Genomic DNA, 16,657 nt, shown 5'->3' on the forward strand with positions numbered 1-16,657 from the left:
AAAATGGACCAAAAAAGAAAAAAACCAAATTCATTGTCATTGAGTGATTCCAACTCATAGTGACCCCCACTGGGTTTCCAAGGCAGTAAATCCTTGATTGAGTTTACTCCGGCCTAACAAGAGATATTTATACATATTGAGTCTGGTTGTTTTCTGTGTTGTTGCAACCTGTTTGGGAAGGTTTGAAAAGGCGCCCACGGAAGTACTTACAGAGCCCGCAGGGGTTATGGAAAGGACAGACCGCTGCAGAGAAAGGGAGACCAGGGCCTACTCAGGACCGAAGTCTTAGTAGTACCTGTGCCTGTGTGACAAATGCACCCTGTTCCGCCCTCCTCAAGTCAAACCGCTACAGCCAAGTGTGCGGGTCTCTCCGCCTCCTCCAACTCGACCATGATGTCGGCGACCAGCAGTGGTTCCTCGGTTCTAGCCGTCCTTAAAGCCCAAAGCCAAACTCCAGTCCTCGACTTTGCGGTGCCCGCGCTGCCTCCTGCCCGGGCCTGCTGCTCCCCTACTCCCCGGCCCCATCTTCCCAGCACTCCGTGCCCTCACTCCGCCCAAGTGCCCTCTAGGCCGACCTGCCCGGACCCTTCTCGCGCAGAACCGGGGAAGAACAGCCGGAACTAGGGCCCCGGGCCCAACCCGAACTACGACCGGTTTCAAATCGGGGCACTGCTGCGCCGCACTTCCGGCGCTGCCTGGGGCTCTCGTTGAGCTGGCCGACTCACGCGCCGCGCCGGAAGGGACCTCGGGGCCATGTTTTTTCAGGGCAATGGACTAGGCGCTTGCTTCGCTTGGAGTGCTGCGGTGGAGAAAGAACAGTGGCAGCCCTGTCGTCTGGAGGCCGTGAAGGAATAAGAGGCAAAGGAGCGTAAAACACTCCGGGGAAACCGGGAACTGCGGCGTCAGAGCGGTGATTGTGGTCGCCCCTACCTCCCCAGGCGGTAGGTGTAGGGCGTCCCCTCGCTGCGTTCGGAATGCGGCGGGCCTGGTTGACAGCGGACACTAAGCCCCGGAGCCCAGCTCGAGAAGGAGAGGAGGAAAAGCGCGAGGCTGTCCAAGGACCGAGATGAGGAAGGGAAAGGGCTACACGTACACGAGGAGTTGACCAGGTTTGAGCGAATGAATCAGCTACACGAAGGCAACAAGCCAAAAAGAAAGGCTAGTCGTTTTCTGGAGGCGGGCTCCCCGTCACCTTCCCCCAACTGGCCGTTCAGTTCTCGCCGACCAGCCCCCTGGCAGTCATCGGACCTGACCACGCTCTCCATTGGACGCCGTTGATTGGGCCGCCTCCTAGAAACCCTCCTGGTGGGCGTGTCGAGTGCGGGAAGTCGGAAGGGAAGCTCGTAAGAGCAGCTGTCACTGGGGGGAGCCTGTGCAGATTCTCTGCGAATGCCTTCCGTATTAAGGGAGGTCGTCCGCAACTGTACGGTTGAAGAGAAAGAACGAAGCTTGAAATAGCTGTCTAGGAGAAAAGGAAGGGAGGAGAGTGGGGGCTGGGCAGCACAAAATGAAACGGAGGGGTGGGGCCAGGGGTGAGGGTTAGATTGGTAGATTGTTGTTGTTAAGTACTGTCGACCCGACTCATAGTGACCCCTCCTTGGGTTTCCGAGGCAGTATCATTATGGAAGTAGATTGCCCCATCTTCCTTCCGAGGAGTGGCTGGTAGGTTTGAACCACCAGCCTTCTGGTTAGCAGTCAAGTGCCTTAGGCACTATGCTACCAGAGCTCCCAGATTGATAGATTATCAGTCAGAAAGTTACTAAACTCCATGGTAGGAGAACTCAAGGATCTACATGTTGGCGCTTTCTCAGTCGTTGGTAAGTACGTGAGGGAGCAGTGGTTTGTGTTTTGTTTTTTTTGTTTGTTGTGATGCTGATTTTTTTATACAAAATTAACATAGTTCATAAATATAAACCAGTAAATCAAAGTTCTCTTGTGATTCTGCTCAGAGAGACAGCTGTCAGGAGTCTGATAACAGCTTTTAAACTTCTCTAATCCATTCACCAGATTATCCTTGTTTTTTGGCACAAAAATAGGTTCACAGTAAACATGCTGATTTGCAGCATGCGTTTTCCACTGAGTATATCATCGACATCTTTCCACATCAGTACATAGAGTTGCGTCATTCTTTTTAACTGATGAAGAGAATGCCAGGAATGCACTTGGACCATTGATGGCTGCTCGAATAATTTCTTTTAGAAGGATCAGCACAAGTCCAGTCCCTATGAGGTGGAAGTTGAAGATGTCCCAAATGTCAAACTTTTCCGAATTGCTGTGCCACTCCATCATCTCTGACATTAACTCCTCCTCCTTCCCTCAGTACTCTCCCTCATATCTTTGATGAAAAAAAAAAAAAAGAGCCACTGTAACCAACTCATAGCAATCCTCGGTGGGTTTCCAAGGCTGTAAATCAGTGGATTGCCCCATCTTCCTTCCATGGAGCAGGTGATGGGTTTGAACCACCAACCTTCTGGCTAACAGTCAAATACTTTAGGCACTGTATTTCACCATAATGTCTCACAGAACTCACAAACTGCCAAGGAAATGACTTATGTGGTGGAGGCTGGCAAGTCCCAAGTCTGTGAGTAGGTGTGGAGAATTCTCCCCACTGGTGGTTGCAAAGGCTGATGAACCCAAATCCGTGGGTCAGAAGACTAGCACCTGCCTCAGATGCAGGGGTGAGATGATGATGAACCAAATGCAGGACCGGAGCAAGAGAGAGAACTTTCCCAGAACATTCATATATATATCCTCAAGGAAACTAAGGGTGGTGACATGAGTCACACCTTTCAGCAAGGCGGGGCTCAGGGTACATTCTCACCCTAAACAGGCCTAGAGACTAGGATTTACAATGCATCACAAAATGGAGGATGATGGCTAGAAGGGCCATTTAAGCAGTGCACTGCACTGCACTGATCAGTGGGGTTGTCTCTGGTTCTTTGCCATCACAAGTACATTTGTAGGAGTGTTTCTGCAGAGAGCTTTCTAGAAATCATGACATACACTGTGCCCCGAGAGTTCACAAGGCGGGAGGCCCTCCACAAGGGTCATCTAGCTGAGCCTTACAACACCGGTAACGACTACAATCTTTGTTTGGCAGATGAGGAAACTGAGGCCAGCAGGGTCCCAGAGATACAAGGGAAAGAACTAGTGCTCAAACCCTGATGGTCTAGTGCTGAGACCTGAGTGTATGTGTTTGAAATACAGAACCTACAGATGGTATATGCAGCCATCTGGCATCCTCCACCGAGTATTAACCAGCTTTAACTTTTAGACATATTTGCCAAATCTTTTGCTCTTTTTTAATAAAGAAAATATCTTTGAAGCCCCGCCCCCTCTTAATACCTTTTGGGAGGACCATTTCCCCCTTCACTCCTCCCCCAGTGAACCACCGTCTTGTAATAGATGATCCATTTTTTATACATTTTTTACAGACCTGTAAGCAATGTATACTCTTGCTTTGCATGTTTTTAAACTTCAAACATGATATTTTCTATATCATTTTGTAACTTCATTTACACAACAGTGTTTTTAAAATTTCTCTATGTTGATTTGGGTAGCTCAGTTGTACCCACTGTTAACTGCTCTATTGTTTTTATTACTGTACTCAACAGTCCATCTGTTCTTCCATTAAAGCACAGTTGAAGGTGCCAGCCTCCCTTGTGCAAGAGTTTCTCTGATGTTTGCTGCATTGAAGGTGCTGCACTGTTGGCAATGCGCTTCCAGTCGGCTCGTGATGAGAACTGCTCTGCAGCCTGGTTGCACTGAGTACAGGACTTGATGGCTTCTGGTCACAAGCTGCCCATTATTAGAATTCCCCATTCTGCCGGTGCCGTACGTGTGAAATGGTCCGACCCTCCCATACTCCTGTATATGGTTATTGTTGGGTATCTCAGATGTTTTTGACCATCTGCAGTGTCTCTTTACTCACAAGTTCTTCACGAAGGACCACTTGAAGCAAAGCACAGACCAGATACTTTTAATGGTGTGATCAACAGGCATTTATTGCTTACAGAATAAACAGGAGAGGGGTTAATAGAACAGCATGCATCATCTCAGGGTCCCTGAAATTAGGCTCCTGTCCACAGGGTTGGATGGCATCTAAGCACCCTAGTTCACAACTTGGGAGGAGAAAGCCTAAATTACTCTCTCCCAGAATTAAATACTGATTGGACAGCCATGTCTATGTGCCAAATAGCATATACAGATAGGAGAAGGGCAGTAAAGGGGGGGGTAACAACACCTAACAACCACAATAAAAGGTAAAAGGTAATGATAAAGTAGAAGGCCCCCAGTAGGCAGAAATATAATTTATGGCCCCTGTTCGGGTTACTCTAGATGTATAGGTGCCAGAGAACAGCCCTTCCTCCTTTTCTCCACTGGGTTTCTTCAGAGAACAAGCATCTCCCCTAAAACACATACTTTATGTCCATTAGCAGCTAGGTAGGGGTGAGGGGCTTTACAATATACCACATGTTAATCCCCCAATTTTATTGTTCTTGTTATTTCAGTTGTTTCACTACCAGTGTTTATTTAGATCTACTTGCATGTTTATGATTTTGTTTCCTTAAGACCTTTTTTTTTTATTAATGTTACCTTCTTCTGTCAGCGTTTCCTTCCAAGTACAATACATTCTTTGATAGTGCCTTCAGTGGGGGTCTACAAGTAGCAAATTCATTCATCTTAACTTGTTGTTGTTGTTATGTGCCGTCAAGTCGGACCCAACTCATAGCGACCCCTCCTTGGGTTTCCGAGGCAGTATCACTACGGAAGTAGATTGCCCCATCTTCCTTCCGAGTCATCTTAACTAAAACTCCCTTATTTATGCCTTGAATGAGAGTTTCGCTGCAGAGAATTGTAGGGTCACATTTTTTTTCTCGTACTTTGAAGATGCTCTTTGTTTTCTGACTTTGTGTCACTGATGACAGTTTTACTGATTTTACTCTCTTACTGCTTTTAAAGTGTTTCTCCTTGACCTGTTTGTCTACTCTTTCACAGGCGTATGCTTACATATGGATTTGTTGGTGTTTTTATTTTGCTTGGGACTGAAGGCATTTCTTGAAGCTGAAAATTCATGTCTGTCCTCAGTTCTGAAAATTCTTTGCCATTACCCCTTTGAATGTTGCCTTTCCTCCATTCTCTTACCTCTTCTTCTGGAAGGTCCTTTGATTATTTGGACACTGAGGAAATTGATATAAAATCCCTCCAACAGATGGTGTTGCCTCTTTGCTTACATCTGACTCTGAACCTCTGCTCCCTAGACATCTCCTCTGGTTTCTTTCCTCTCTGCCTTTCCTTTATCGTTGCCTTCTGGGGTTTCCCTTTTTCTGCCTCCCCCAGATTGTGGTACACCTAGGGTTTTAAATTTCTCCTTTCTCTGCACCATGTCACTGAAGGAGCTCACACTTGCCCACAGTTTTAAGTGCCATCTCTACACTGTTAGTGCCCAGACTCATCTCACTAGCCCAGACCTCTCCCTGATCTCCAAACCATGCTTCATTCACATGCCCATCTAGCCAGTATGTATGAACATTCACCATATGTCAGGCACTCCTGTACACAAACAGCAGCATTGCCAGAAGCAGAAAGACCGGTCAGGTCCCTGGTGACACCTAGGTCTCTGGCTTCTTTAGCGCAATATCATATCTGTGAGATTTACCCATGTCTTTGCATGTAGTGATGTTTCATTCATGTTTCTTGCAGGGTAACATGCCAGTGTGGCAGTATTTATGGTAAGTGGACTGAGGTGGTTAAGTTTGTGTGTCAACTTACCTAGGTCTGGTTGAGTGGCTGGGCAGCTGGATGTAGTATTCTCCATGATGAGACTGGTAATCCACTCCATGGTGGAATCTACTGTGAGCAGCTGAGTAGCTGCCTTTGGGTATGTGGTCTGCTTCCCATATATAAGCAGCAGCTTTGGGAATGGTCTCTAGCTTATGGCATGCTTAAACCCTGCATGTAGCCATGTCATTGTTCAGCAGCCTGCCACGCTCTACTGACCTTGGGAATTTCAATAGACTTGAATTAATGGCCTGTCGTGTGGTTTGGTAACATCGGGACTGTGCCTTTTTACTTGTCAGCCTTGGGCTTGTCAGTCTCAGCAGCTAGTAGCTGTCTGAGTGAAGAAAAGCCTCTAGCTCCAGTGGGCTGGGAGCAGGAGGAGCTGAAGCCCAAGGTTGAGAAGCTTTCATCCAGCCCCTAGAACCTGGCACTTTGAACTTGGACTTAAAGCCTCCAAACTGTAAGAGAATAAACTCCTATTTGTTAAAGCTATCCCATTGGTGGTATATTCTTGTCAAAGCGGCACTAGGTAACCAGAACATGGACACTTGCACTGTTTCCAGTTTTAGGCTATTACAAATCATACTGCTGTGAACATTGCATACCACAGTCGTGATTCCTTTGTATAAAGTGTAAAAATGGACACAATGAATTCATGTGTTAGAATTTAGGGTAGTACTTAACCTCAGAGGCTGAAGTGGTGACTGGGGTTAGGCATGAGAAGTTTCTGGAGCTCTGGTTCCATGGGTGTGCTCATCTGGTGATGATTCATTAAGTTGAGTTGTTTTTATATGTGTACTTTTCCATACAAATGTTATACTTCAATAAAATTTACCAGAAACAGAGTGAAAATAAGTATATTGCTAAATATGGCAAACAGAATTCAAACTTGCTCCAAAAAAGATGGCAAAAAAAATGAGCGTATTCATATTTTTCAATAGGGAGAAATCTCAAAAATGTTGAGTAAAAAAGAGTTTGCAAAAGAATACATATAATATACCATTTAAGTGTAAAACATGAACAAATACACAAACACATACACATATATATACTTCCAGTGTCTTATCACAGGCTTATTTAAATTCACCAGCTTACTGTGATGTCTTGGTTAAAAGAGACTTGGACTTGATTCAAATTTCAAGTATGGTGATACATTACATTGATGATATTAGGTTAATATCAAGCCCAGAAGAATAGGCTAGAGCAGATTTGAAAACAGTGATGGCCCACATGACCAATAGAGGCTGGTTAATACATCCAGAAAAAAACCCAGGGCCCTGCCCAGATGGTGAAATTCTTGGGAATAACTTGCACGGGACCCACCCGTGACATTCCACAAGCAACCAAGAATAAGTTGTTGTCACTACCTATCCCCAAGACTAAGAAGGAAGCCTAGTGTTTAATTAGTTATTTGGATTTTGGATAACACATATTCCATATTCTAGGAATATTGCTGGCTCCCATCCATAAGGCCACTCAGAAGAAAACTGCATTTGAATAACGGGGGCCCAAACAGCAGCAGTCTATGTCTGAAATACAGAAAGCAGTCTCACTGTCCTTGCCTTTAGGCCCTTAAGATCCCCATTCAGACCTGACTTTGGAGGTATCTGCTACACATGCTTATGCAGACTGGAGCTTAAGGCAAACACCTGAGAGCACCACCCTGTGATGACCACTGGAATTCTGGACTAGACAGTTTCCAGATGCTGCAGCACGATACACGCCATTCGAAAGGCAGTTACTCACCTGCTATTGGGCATTGATTGAGACTGGTTCAATGACAGAAGGACATAAAATCATCATGAGCCCTGAAATACCCATATTGTCTTGGGTGATGTCGGAGAAACATTCTAGTAAGGAAGGTGATGCCCAAAATAGTTCCCTAATAAAATGGAAATGGTTCATACAAGAACAAGGGGCTGGAGGGATGCAGGGAGGCACCCACCATATCTGTGAGCAGGTAGCCTCCTTTCCCATAGGTTGTACCCTGGAACCACCTGAGGAGCTGCCAGACCCATTGCCACATGGACAGTGTCCTGTGAAAAGCTTTCTGCAGATCAGCAGAAGGTCACTTGGTTCACAGCTGGCAGCTCCAGGGCACATGGGCAACAATTGATATGGAAAGCTGCTGCATTATGACCAGCAGCTAGGAAGACCCTGATTAAGGAAGGTAAGAACAGGTCAGCTCAATGAGCTGAACTGCATGCTGTCTTCCTAGCTGTCATGGAAGAATTGGGCAATGGTGGGAGCTCATATGTTCGGATTTTTACTGATTCACGGGCAGTGGCCAATGGCCTGGCTGTATGGCCAGGCAAATGGTTGATGGGATATTGGACTACTAAGGGGACACTTGTGTGGGGCATGGACCTATGGAAAGCACTCTGGGAATTCACAGGGCATATTAGAGTAGGACATGTTATGCCCATCAGAAGAATCCCTTCTTGGATTGGAAGGTGATTGGAATCAGCAAGTGGACATGTTGGTACGCTCACTTCCATGAAAAGAGTGGACATGGGGGTGGTATAGCAATGCAGAGATGGGCTGAATCTAGATGCATCCCTTTTGGACCCTCTGATGCACAAAATGCCAATAAGGATTGCTCTGTCTGTCAGCAAGAAAGACAGAGGTTACAGGTGACTATGGGGCAGGTTCCCCGGGAGAAGGCCCTGCACTCAGCTGGAAAGTTGATTATATAGGACTAGTGACAGCAGTGGCTCCAGGTGGCTCTGAATGGGTCCTCACAGAAAAAGATACTTACTCTGGACTGGGCTTTGCTTATCCCATGACAGATGCAAATGGCAAAAAGATCATTGAAGGATTGGAACAAAAGATAACTGTGCCAATTTGGGCCAAAAAAAAAAAAAAGTCACTGCTGTTGTTGAGTTGTCTCCAACTCATAACAACCCCTCCTTGGATTTCCAGGGCAGTATCTCTACAGAAGTAGATTGCCCAATCTTCCTTCTGAGGAGTGACTGGTGCATTTGAATGGATGTTTGCAGGTGTTTCTACCCATTTTGAGCCATGCCACATGAACAAATGAAGGTTCAGAAAGCTTTACTCAATCTACGTCATTAAGGTCAACTCTACATCATTCAGGCAGCTCTTCCCCAGTTGTATTTTGAGTGCCTTCCAACCTGAGAGGCTCATCTTTTTTTCTATTTTGTTTTTTAAGTTTTTTTTGTGATTTAGGTGGAAGTTTATAAAGCAAATTCATTTTCCATACAGCAGTTCATACACATTTTGTTTCATGACATTGACTGCAATTCCCCACAATGTAACAGCTTTCTTCCCACTCCTCCATGTACTTACTTCCTCCTTGCCTCCTCTTTTCCTATGCATACCTAAGGTATCTCCCGTTGCTAATACTGCCCTTCGGTTCTGTCATGATTGATCATTCTAGGGAGTGTATATACCTGATGTAAATGTTCAGCCCATATGCCTGTCTGTTGTTTGGATGGAAGCCATGGGAGTGAGTTCAATTCTAGACCTGAAGGGCAACTCAAGGGTCTCACCAGGCTCTATCAGACCAGTAAATCTGGTCTTTTTATATGAACTTGAGTTTTGTTCCATATTGTTCTCCTACTCTATCCAGGACCTCCAGCACTGATCCCTTTCCAAGTGGTTGACAGTGGTAGCTGGGGACTATCTAGTTTTTCTGGTCTCATGGTCATATAGGCTGAGGTTCAAATAGTCCACCAGCCCCTTGGAGTACTACTTTCCATGCATCTTTGGTTTTCTTCATTCTTCTTTGCTCAGTGTCGCATCTTCTGGCACTGTATCAGACAGTATTTCACTACTGTTCATAAGGTTTTGAGTGACAAGCTTTTTTCAGAAGTGGATGGCCCTGTCCTTCTTCCCAGTCTATCTTAGTCTGGCAACTCCACTGAAACCTGTCCACCATGGGTAACCCTGCTTGTGTTTGAAACACCGGTGGCATGGCTTCCAGCCTCACAGTAACATGCAGGCCACCACAGTATGACAAACTGAGAGAGGAGTGGTGGAATTCTCCAATAGTTTATAGTTTTTGTAGCTGTTGTGGGGAACATTTTATAGTTTGTTATATTATCTGGTTATTGCTGGTGCAGAGCAATGCTATTGGTCCCTTTCCTAACTTCTTAAATACTTTTGTCTTAGTAACAAAAAAGTATTATGGCTGTATCTTTTTCTCTGAGTCCAGCTTTCTAGGGTCCCGTAGGTTTGAGAATGAAGTCTTCATTGCTTTATAAATATTCTGTAGTTTTCTGTGTAATGTCGGTTTTGATTCAAAAGTAATCTGGAGTGTTTCTTAGATTCCACTAGTTACGTTTTTTCTCAGCTTTTTATTATGAATTTCTAATTTTATTAAAGAATATCCAGGTGTGTAGACATGTATGTCTTATGTTTTTGTGAAGTTACATCTGCTCTGTGTATGAAAGTCCCCCACTGTTGTTGTTACCTGGAGTCAACCGACTCACAGCGACCCCTCCTTGGGTTTCCCAGGCAGTATCACTACGGAAGTAGATTGCCCAACCTTCCTTCCGAGGAGTGGCTGGTGGGTTTGAACCGCCAGCCTTCTGGTTAGCAGTCAAATGCCTTAGGCACTATGGTACCAGAGCTCCCAAAGTCCCCCACTGTTGTTGTTGTTGTTGTTGTTGTTGTTATGTGCCGTCGAGTCGGCCCCGACTCATCTCATAGCAAAGTCCCCCACTAGTACGGTATTTCTATCTAGTTCTCCTTCTATTTTAAGTACATTCTTTTTATTTCATTGCCACCTTGCTTGGAGAGCGGACTACCAGTAACCGCCGCGCAGGTTGGCCGGGCCAAGGGAGCTTTGGGCTACATGGGCCGAATCACAAACTCGCACCTGCCCCCAGACGCCTAGAGCGACTGCGCCAGGCCACGGGCCGGAAGTCGGGGCGGGACTTCCAGGGCTCAAGCGTCCCCCGCGGCCAAGAGGCTCTGGCACCACGGCCCCGCGGCCTTGCCCGGGAAGTCCCCCCAAGGGAGGTGAGTTCACGCAAGCGAAGCTCCTACAGTTTTGACTGAGCGTGCGCTTGGCCGCGCAGTCTCCGCGGTGCCGGCCGAGGCGGGGGCGCTGTCGCATGGCGGGTGGACGGGCGCCGACCTGGGCGGGGTCAGAGCCGCGCGGGGCCTTGTGGGAGCTCCCGGGGGCGGGGCGGGCGCTTCTAGTTGGAGAGGGGGGGTCTTGGCCTCCTGAGGCGCCTTCCGCGGCCGGGGTGCTCCGGTGGCATGTCGCGCGGGAGGCCGGGCGGGACGTTGCAGCGCCCCGGGGCCCTGTCTGGAGGCCCGTGGCGTCGACCGCCTGGCGAGGCCGCCGCAGGAGCACGGGCAGCGCGACAGGGCAGGTGTGCTACTGAACGGTGCTCCCGGGCGCGAGGGGAATTGGGGTGGAAAAGGGGGTGCAGCTGCTGGCTGCGAACTCCTGGACTGCACAGCGCGGGGGAGAAACGGGGGACGCGCGGAGCACCAAGTGCCCTGCCCGGGAGGGTCCGTCGATGGTGGGTTCTTCCTCTGGGTGGAGAAGGGGGCCTGCTCTCCCCCAGGAAGTAGGGCTCCTTCAGTGGATGCCTGCGATGGGCGGGTGGCTGCTGGCCGTTTCCGTTTGCTCATCACCAGGCTGAGCCCTTTGCCAGGAGAATCTGCTGCAAAGCTTATGCCAGTTGTTGGCTGAATCCAGCTCCTTGGCGGTTGTAGGACTGAGGTCCCGGTTTTCTTGTTGGCTGTTAGCCAGAACCACCCGTAGCAACCACTGGAGATTTATCTCGGGTCGTGGCCAGAGTACAACTCGGAGCCAACAAGGGGCGTAGAATCTTTGTCAGGCTTGAAATCTGCGATTTTTTCTCTACTGCATCTCTTGCCCCGTCACTTCAGCTTTTAAGGGCTGCTGCTGTTGGATGGGGTCCACCTGGATGATTCGGGTCCGTAGTTTGCACTCTCTGTGCTTGCCTTGTACTGTGTATCTAACATGCTCCAGGTTCTGGGGATTAAGATGTAGTCACGGGGCTGGGGGCACTCTGCTCGCCACAGACCCATTCCCAGTGTCCTGGTGAGCAAGATCCCGCATGCAATGAAAATCGGTGTAAAACAAGCATAATTTACTGTTATATGCTAAAATGGCAAAGAAATCACGTATTAGCATGTATAAGCCTATAATACTCTACACCAGTACACTGGAAACTGAAGAGAACCAAGTAGTGGAAGAAAGGGTAGCAGATTTTTCACCAAATATACATATTTTTAAATTTTTGAATATTGAGCAGTGTGACTCTGCCCCATTTGGTAACAATCATGGTAGTTTGAAGTATTTTTAAATAAAATTAATTGAGTAAATATTGCAATGATCGCGTTCCCCTTGGGTGACCAAAAACAAACTCACTGCCACTGAGTCTATTCTGACTCAAGTGACCCTATAGGGCAGAGTAGAACTGACGTGGGTTTCCAAGACTACCTCTTTAGGGAAGCAGACTGCTGCTGCTTTCTCCCGCGAAACCCTGGTGTCTTCAAACTGCCCACCTTTTGGTTAGCAACTGAATGCTTCACCTTTGGATGAAGGAAAGTGGAAAGTATGCATTGTCGTGGTGAGTAGATGCAGTCTCATGGGTCCCAGAGTCAGCACTCGCCTCCTGTGCTCTGCTGCCATGTGGATGGGCACCTCACGTCTGATCCTCTCAGCTGCCATGTGGATGGGCGCCTTGTGTCTGATCCCTGTCCATATTTCCACCCATCTTGCTTCTCTGCCCAGGAATCCCTCCAGGTTTGGCCAAAGCCAACTCCTCTGGGCTGGTCCCTCTTACACATGGGGACTCCAGTGTCATCCTCACCTTGTCTCACCACCTCTGTCCCCTTAATTGTCCTCTGACTTCTGAGATTACGAGTGCTGGGCTTTTCCTGATCTCGGCCTAGCAGCCCCACCTAACCCCACTGCAGTCTGTGAGCAGCCTGGGTCCAGTGGGTAACAACCACTGTCACCTTGATTCCCTGTACTGTCTTCTGGCCACTCTTTTGCAGAGAAGCCACACCTTAACTCCATCCAGGTCCCCTGGCCACATCCTCACTCTCAGCAAGTGACACTGCAACCTCCTCCTGATAGCACCCCTCAACTTTATCTTCATCCAGAGTGAGCTAAATGTCTTCCTCCCAGGTGAGGCTGCTGGCGAGGCAGAAAGGACCAGGAGACCCTGCTCCTATCTGTGAGCCTCCCTTTCACCACCAGAAAAGTCACAGAAGACGTGCGGAGCCCCTTGGTAGAGGACACTGTATCAGGACAGGGTGTGCCCTAACAGAGGGCAAGGTGGTGGGAGCACCTCCCACCGTCAGCACCTCTACCTCATGGTTAAGGCCCATGGGACCTGATTTACAGCCCTTTGGCTTTACCCACTCCCTCCTTTCTCCATCCACACTGGCCTCCCACTGTCTTGGAGTCTCCCCACCAACTGGAGCCCCTGAGGACATTGTCACTACTGTGTTCCCTCACCCCCAACAGTCCTGGCACATAGTAGGAACTGGAAAAGTGCCTGCCCAAGGAGACAAGTCCAGTCCTGAGGCTGGCAGACTCTGGCCTCTGAATTCCCCAGGACCTGGGAGGTCCCACGAGCTCCTGTTGTTGCTCTGCCCTTAGCCTGTCAGGCCTGTCTTGTCCCCTAGAGCCCTCTCAGGATGACTCCAGGCTTCTTACCTCACTCCTCACTGCAGGAAACACTGAGCATGTCCTCAAGCCATGGGAATAAGAAAGATGAATGGGATTTCCATCTCACAGCACCTCTTGCAATGATACACCCTCCAGAAAGAGTGTCTGACCAGAGTCTGATTGAAGTGGAGCCTGGGGGGGAGGGCCCGAGGCGGGAAAGAGCTTGACTTGCTGAAGAAACAGGATTATGCAGGGTGCAGAGAGAAGGAGAATGGGGATTTGGAGGAGTGTAGGGTCTGATAGATGACACCTCTCACTGTGACTGAGGGGTGACTACCAGGGAGAGGCAGCAGGGACCCCAGAGAGGCATTTGTTGTGGTCATAAGGTGACTTGGACACAGCAGGACGGGGGATTGGGTACCTGCCAATGGGGCGCTATGAGTCAGGAGCTAGGGGCATCAAGTCCACTCCCAGTGTGGCTGCTATGCAGGTCCTGGTGCATTTAATAAGGCAGCAGGAGATGGAGGGGTCAGTAACTTAGTACGTGAAAAGGGCCACCATGTGTACAGGTGGTGGTGTCCCATCTCCTGTCGAGGGAAGTGGTCAGGGCTGGAGAATTGAGTTTGGGAGCTCTCTCAGGGTAAGGTGTGTTGATGCCTCCGGACCAGATGAGATCATCCAGGAAGCCCATACGGTAGCACAAGGGAACCCTGGATGCCAACATGAAGAGGGAGATGAGGAGTCCTGGACTGAGAGGGTGCAGCTGGTGCTGTGAGAGGAGGGCCCAGATGGTGCAGACATCTGGAGGGTGCAACGTGGAATTGACTCCTGGGGTTGGCAGGGTGGCACCATGGTGACTGCAAGCACCTGTAGTGTGGGGCAGCCCGTCGGGTACCACTTCCCTTATAGAGGGGCCTGGTGAGTATGAGAAACAAGCAGGGTGAGGAGCAGGCACAGGCTCTGAGGGGGCCACTCCTCCTCACCCCAGAGTCAGAGCAGACAGAGCTGGCTCCTGAGACCCAGCAGCTCCAGGCCTCCCTCAGGTCACAGGCTTCAGGGAAGGAGGAAGAGACCCCTGCCCACTTGGAGGATGGTCTGGGAAGATGGACCCTCTGCACAGCTCACGTGTGTCCCACTGGTCTCCAGGTCCCAGACATGCCCAGCCCCCGAGCTCGCCCTGAGGAGGTGGAGATGGAGCCAGTGGCTCCAGGACCGTCCCCTGGAACCCCTGCAGCCCAAGCCTGCACTCCTGCCATGACCCACCCTGGATCTGCACTCTTCAGTCCCCTCTGCTGCAGTGACGCTGAGCCAGGAGCTGTCCCCCCTCGTCATCGCCATTCAGGTACCTGGAGCAGGTCCCACACTGGCTCCTTGTTCTGGGGAGCCAGTCTTCCCATCACTCTGCACTCACTCCCACAGGCATCTGTGTTGTCTGTGGGGGTGGGTGCCTTATGGACCCAGAGGCCCGAGGCTGGATGCCAGGGAGGAAGTTACCTTGGCCTGGCCTCTGGTGTCCTGAGCTTTTTCTCACCTGACACAGGAGAGTACAAATGTGACAGCTGCCAGGATCCTTCACTTTGCCACATAGCCTGTCAGCCAGGCCAGTGACAGTCCCCTGCCCTTGGTGCTCTGCCCGGCTCTAGGCCTTGGCCCTGTTCCTCTAGCAGCATTTGCACTTCCCATTCTCTTCTTACTCTGCCGGGGCATCCTTCCAAAGACCCCACCCTAGCTTACCTCTGAGCAGCCATCAGGATGGCTATACATAAGTGGCTTTCCTTTTTGGGATCTACCAGTGTGTCATGGATTGAATTGTGTCCCCCCAAACTTTGTGTCCACTTGGCTAGGCTGTGATTCTCAGTGGTTTACAAGTTATGTAATGATATAATGTGGCAGCTGTGGAATTCTACCCCATAGTGTGATGGGATAAGCCCATCAGGTATAAAAGAATTAAGATTGGGGTGGGTGGCAACACCCTTGGTCCCATCACAGCCCTAATCCCATGTAAAAGGAGCTTCCCTGGGGTGTGGCCTACAATACCTTTTATCTTACAAGAGGTGAGAAAGAAGTGGGCAGAGAGGGGACCTGGTACCACCAAGAATGAGGGGCCAGGAGCAGAATGCATCCTTTGGACTCAGGGTGCCTACACTGAGATCCTCCTTAGGACCAAGAGACAGAGAACGGAAATCTTCTCCTAGAGCTGGCACTCTGAACTTGGACTTCCAGCACCCTAAACTGTGAGAATAAATTTCTATTTTTAAAGCCATCAACTTGTGGTATTTCTGTTACAGCAGCACGAGCTAACCAAGACCCAGCGACTGTTTTACAAGAACACACTTAGCTAAGTGGGAGCTAATGATAGGCTCAGGACATCCGGACAGGCCCCAATTCAGATTGTGCATGAGGAGTAGGGAGGTGGGGCTGAGAGCAGAGATGGGGTGCTGAACAAAACAGATAGCAGAGTCTGAACTGGGCAGGTGGAGGGTGAGGGACATAAGATGGTCCCTCGTGTGGCCATCAGAGATGGTCCTGCTTACCAGCCTGAGCATAGGCTGGGTATTAACCAGACAGCTGAAGGCCACTGCAAGGGAGCCAGGACCCTTGTTCCAGAAAGAACAGACTTAATAGCTCAAGTTTTAAAAGCTATTGTAGCAGATGGGGAGACAGAGGCAAGTGGAATCCACCTGAGCAACGGGGGCTTCTCAGGGAGTGTTTGGTAGCTGGCCTTGGTGAGACACCAAATGAGGTCACTGTTGCATCCTTGGCAACAGACACGTCAGAGCTGTGCGTACACTGCGTAAGTGTGGTTTCATAACCTCACGAGGTAACGTAATAACCTACGTTGTACAGCATTTTGCATACCTGGAAGCCAGGGGCCATAAAGTACTTAGTGAATGTTTTCTATCAAAATACTGACAGAGCCCTCATCCTTTTTTCCAGTTGCATGCCAGGGTCTTGGGATGCAGCAAGGACTTTTCCTTAGTCTTTAAACACAAATTTCAATGACTTTAAAGATTGTTCTTAAAGGGAAAAGAGTTTCTCATTTTCTATTTCCTTTTTAAAAGAAGGCTTGTATGTTTCTTCCTAACAGCTCCTATGTGCAGAGAAAAGTTGCATCATATTGAACAATTCCAAACAGTGGACTCAGGATCTTCCAGTATTCTCCCCCAAATCATTTTTGTTTCCTGGCACAGTAAAGGTGTTTCCATCCATGGTGGCTCTGGCCAGAACTGGTATACCCTCACCCCAACC

General features: G+C 48.9%; 1 protein-coding gene across 1 annotated transcript in view; it reads left to right on the plus strand.

The window, feature by feature from the left end:
• The first annotated feature begins 14,563 nt into the window (after positions 1 to 14,563).
• LOC103210131 (zinc finger protein 16) overlaps positions 14,564 to 16,657 on the plus strand; it is a 15,485-nt gene continuing 13,391 nt past the window's right edge. Inside the window, exon 1 of the mRNA XM_007956053.1 lies at positions 14,564 to 14,750. Coding sequence (XP_007954244.1) covers positions 14,564 to 14,750 — 187 coding nt within the window. The remainder of the gene's footprint in view (positions 14,751 to 16,657) is intronic.

Source organism: Orycteropus afer, unplaced genomic scaffold (genome assembly GCF_000298275.1).
Source record: "Orycteropus afer afer isolate SDZICR_OR568_19922 unplaced genomic scaffold, OryAfe1.0 scaffold00574, whole genome shotgun sequence".
In the NCBI taxonomy this organism is placed as follows: domain Eukaryota; kingdom Metazoa; phylum Chordata; class Mammalia; order Tubulidentata; family Orycteropodidae; genus Orycteropus; species Orycteropus afer.